General features: G+C 39.1%; 1 protein-coding gene across 1 annotated transcript in view; it reads left to right on the top strand.

Annotated features, from left to right (window-relative positions):
- Positions 1-1,598: 1,598 nt before the first annotated feature.
- Positions 1,599-5,043, top strand: part of LOC100182944 — a gene marked incomplete in the record, with an annotated part of 8,547 nt that continues 5,102 nt past the window's right edge. The window contains 6 exon segments of the mRNA XM_009861933.3: positions 1,599-1,649; positions 2,444-2,589; positions 2,924-3,070; positions 3,485-3,656; positions 4,073-4,253; positions 4,363-4,514. Of these exon segments, the coding sequence (XP_009860235.1) occupies positions 2,480-2,589; positions 2,924-3,070; positions 3,485-3,656; positions 4,073-4,253; positions 4,363-4,514 (762 nt within the window).

Here is a 5,043-nt window from a genome sequence, read left to right as displayed (position 1 = left end):
CAGGTCTGTGGGCCAGACGTTAGTCGATGCCCGTCATCTGTCCAGGTGTATTTAAGTCGCGATGCCGGCAACACATGGAACAAAGTACTCGACAAGCGCCATCTTTATATAGTGGCAGATCATGGGGCAATGATAGTGGCAGCCCAGATGATATTCCTACAACTTATATCTGTTATATCGTAAGTAGAATGGGAGATTTTTTTTGGCTAAACTGTCAAGGGAAGATTTTCCATCTATTACTATCAAAGCCCTTGGCCTTGTCGCCTACCTTTGGGGAAAGCGAAGGCTTCAACATCTAGTGAGGTTTATGTGGTAGCACCCTGGGTGTTGGGGTTGTTACATATACTGGTTGGTGAACGTGTTCTTGAGCAAGACATCTAATGGACATTTCTTTAACCCAGTGGTCAATAATAGGTGCTGTCACTCTGGGTGTTGGGGGTAATGGGCTATCTCTGGAATCAATTCTAGGTCCCATGACACACCACAATGAAGAATAGAAAAATACATATGTGTCAGACTAATAAGCCAACTCTGGCCTAAAATGCCTCATCTTAGGACCTCACCCATATATAATAGAACATATCTAGATAAAGTAAACCTACAAATATTTGTATTAACACATACTTTCACCCATCAGTTTTAACAATTTCATTGGACAGTTATACAATAGGACGTACGTGTAAGAGTAATAGACCAAATATGTTCCCCTAGCATGCATCACTTTGGGACCTAACCCATATAGAATAAAGTGTCTCTAGATTAATAGATAAAATGCATTTGTAAATTTTTAACACTTGTTACTTTCACCCACCAGTTTCAGCAATGACATGGGACGTACATGGCACAAATATACTTTCACGGATGAACGAATACACGTGGACGGGCTGCTTACTGAACCTGGGGAGTATACACATAAGTTTACGTAAGTTGCAGCTATTTGGGGTACTAGATTCAAGGCTTGTGGAAGTTATACTCATAAGTTTACACAAGTTATAGCTAAGGGGTTCTGAGTTCAAGGCTCACTGCGGATACTGGTTGGTGTTTTGTTTTTGGATAATACAAAACATCATATATGACAAATAGACTTACATTCTTCTATCTGAGAGAATACGCTTATAAGTTTTTGTAAGTTTATAGTGTGTAGCTACCCGTGAGGCACTGGGCTATGGGGTACCATTAAAGCTAAGGGTTCCTGGGTTCAAGGCTTACTACGGATACTTAACGTTTTGTATGTGAATGATATATTAGTGGTTAGAATGATAGCACGTAACAAAAAGACATTATTTTGTCATGTATTTATCCTAAATAATGAGTTCAAGGTTCTCCACAGCTAGCTTTCTCTTTTATATGATCTCCATTATATATTAATATAGTCTCTATTATATATTAATATGATATCTATTATATATTAATATGATATCTATTATATATTAATAAGATATCTATGCAGGTTGTTCGGACATCGCAACTATCGTGACCATTGGAAATTGTTCGCACTCGACTTAGCACCCCTAGTGGCTCGTAACTGCACATACCCTGATGATTATGTTAACGTTTCGTTTGCCGTAAGTACAACATAGATATCATATGTTAATGTTTCGTTTGCCGTAAGTACAACATAGATATCATATGTTAACGTCTCGTTTGCCGTAAGTACAACATAGATATCATATGTTAATGTTTCGTTTGCCGTAAGTACAACATAGATATCATATGTTAACGTCTCGTTTGCCGTAAGTACAACATAGATATCATATGTTAATGTCTCGTTTGCCGTAAGTACAACATAGATATCATATGTTAACGTCTCGTTTGCCGTAAGTACAACATAGATATCATATGTTAATGTTTCGTTTGCTGTAAGTACAACATAGATATCATATTAACGTCTCTACGTAAGTACAATTTGTGTCATATGTTATATAAACTGATGCTAGTGAACATAGTATAAATATGATAATACTAATAGTATTAGGGTTTCCTATGTTTGACACGTACGAGTGTAACTGTATTAAAACAATGCCACCCAGATTTTATTAAAAAGTTGGCGTCAACCCGTAACCATATTCCAACACATTCTACTAAACATTACCCTCCTACAGTGTACAACTTACTAAACCTTACCCCCTACAGCGCAAAACTTACTAAACCTTACCCCCTACAGCGCACAACTTACTAAACCTTACCCCCTACAGCGCACAACTTACTAAATCTTACCCCCTACAGCGCACAACTTACTAAACCTTACCCCCTACAGCGCACAACTTACTAAACCTTACCCCCTACAGTGCACAACTTATTAAACCTTACCCCCTACAGCGCACAACTTACTAAACCTTACCCCCTACAGTGCACAACTTACTAAACCTTACCCCCTACAGCGCACAACTTACTAAACCTTACCCCCTACAGTGCACAACTTACTAAACCTTACCCCCTACAGCGCAACACACAAAACAGTAACCAGTGTCACCTTGGCATGAGGCAAACCTTTGAGCAGCTTAAGGAGGGAAATTGTTTGGTGGGAAGCGAATACAAGAGAGTCACAACCACTGAACTTTGTCCGTGCACTGATATTGATTATGAATGGTAAGTGACGATCAACAGTGGGGGTTAAAAAAATAATGTTTTATTTGTGAGTATCTTGTATTGGGAAGGTCCTATGACAATGCTAGCTAGGGGGCATGAGATTTAGGGCACAGTTACCCAACACCCAGGGTGCTGCAACCGATCAGTGACCACTGGGTTTGAGCAATGTGTGTTAAATGTCTTGCTGTCTTCCCAAGAAAACATGTCTATTTTTATCAAACATTGAACCCGATATCTTTCGTTTACAATGCAAGCACCCAACCACCCCCTGCTCCTTTCAAAGTTATAACATAACAACACTCTTATTCTCACCACGCTCTTTACCTCCCTTTAGTGGTTACGGTTACATCACCACATCCTCGGGCTGTAAGAAGGTCGTAGGTAAGGGATCTCCAATCGATGATATACGGGATATTCTGGACGAAGATACGACACCTACTATACCACCTTGTGTGAATGGGCTGCGTAAAATGCCAACACAGTAAGTAAAGTGACCGACATTTTTTTGTTATGGGAACTTTGGTTTAAGATGGTTATTGTTTTGTTGGAATTTGAGAATGAATGTGTGTAACTTATTATACCTCAGGTGGTGGGAAAAATACAGTTGTTATAACACGGGTGTTCTGTTTCATACACCTCATGCCAGGTTACAAGTTACCACGTATGTAACTTATTCATTCTCGCATGGCAGGGCAATAACAGTCGTTGTAACACGGTTACACGGGTGTTCTTTTTTATACACCTCATGCCAGGTTACAAGTACTACATATGTAGCTTCGTGGGTGATTATTTTATTGACAAAACTCCAGGTCTCTGGCACTCCACCCTGTATAACCATACCATGTTACAAAATAATAGCAGTTATGTTGATATAAACCACATTATGACATCACAGGTACCGAAAAGTACCCGGTGATCAATGTCAGAATGATCTGGAGGGAAAGTTGTTTACAATTGTGAATTGTTCAATTGTAGTCACCCCACCACCCCCTCCAACTATCCATGTTAAACTACTGAATAAAACCAATGAAGTCAAGATTGGAGAAGTTCTACATTTTACTGCAGTGGTAAGTTTTGGGTTATTGTTATCTAGCTGTTGTGGTTGCTTCTTCCATGCTCACAGAGCTGTTATTCTTTGCTGAGCTGTCAAGGGAAGATTTCCCATCTATTACCATTAAAGCCCTTGTCGCCTACCTTTGGGGAAGCGACAGAATTCAAAATCTGGTGAGGTCAATGCGGTAGCGCCTTTGATGTTGGGGTAATGCGGTAATTCTGGCCTGTATCAGAGGTCCCATGGTGTGCCCCGCTGCGGGACCTTACCCGTATAGAATATAGTGATCCATGGTTGCCACTCCCATGCCCACAATCGAGCTGCTGAAACTATTACAGTGTGTGGATAAGCAGACATGACTCTTAACACATCTTATAATTGCATTCCCTTTAACCTACCACTTAAAGTAACCCACTTTAACACCTCATACAGAGCAACAGTGAGACAGTATGGTCTGTAATAAGAACAGCTGAACCAAAAGACAAGATCACGACACGCCCAGTTAAACGAGATGAAATATCTTTGAACCCAACCAAACCTGGGGCTTACCAAGTTCGAGCTTCCAACCCAAAACATCCAACTGTGTCGGACACAATGCTCGTGTCATTCTGGTGTAAGTTGTATGTGGTCTATTGTATTAACTATAAGGGTTGGTGTTTCACTTTACCTATCGCTTTATCAAATATTTCATTATGATATCACATTGTTTCATGACACCATAGACCCGATTGAGAACGTATTGATCTACTGCCCTCCCGTGGTAGAAGTGGACACCCCGTTTAACGCCACAGCGACCCTCGCGACCAAATATGGGCTGAGGGGAACGTCATCTTTGTTGGGGAGAGTTAGTTACATTTGGAGCACCGAGAACTCAGTAAATATACCTTCATTCATCTGTAAAAAGTTGACCTTATTTATAAATATTTATTCCATCTTCTTTTAGTTATATTTATAATATAACATGGACAATATGCTGGCAACTTGGTAAATATGCTTTTATCTTTTGTTAATTTAACTCCATATTTATAGACTTAGGGGTAATTTGCTCTTAATTCTGTGAGCTAGTGACTTAACAGTGCTTTTAACTCTTTTTTTGGTTTGTATTTAACTATGTTTATATGGAGATAAATATGCTGTTAACTTGTAGTTAAGCTATCATTTTAGTTAAATTTACCCACATTCTATATGGGTTTCCATAGGACCGGAGCCACAATGTTGTGATAGAGTAATAAATGTAAATCGATTAAGGTCACCATAGTTAGTATGTACGTAGCTATTGCAGTGTGTGAATAAGTGGGCCTAGATTTAATTGTCTCAGCATTTTTACCTTGTCCCCAAAAAACTAATACACCATAATTTATATTATACACAGAATTGCAAGAAAGTTAACAAATATTAATTTT

The sequence above is a fragment of the Ciona intestinalis genome, unplaced genomic scaffold (genome assembly GCF_000224145.3).
Source record: "Ciona intestinalis unplaced genomic scaffold, KH HT000089.1, whole genome shotgun sequence".
Taxonomy (NCBI): Eukaryota; Metazoa; Chordata; class Ascidiacea; order Phlebobranchia; family Cionidae; genus Ciona; species Ciona intestinalis.
The sequence above is the reverse complement of the archived record's forward strand: the minus strand, read 5'-3'. Positions and strand labels throughout refer to the sequence as shown.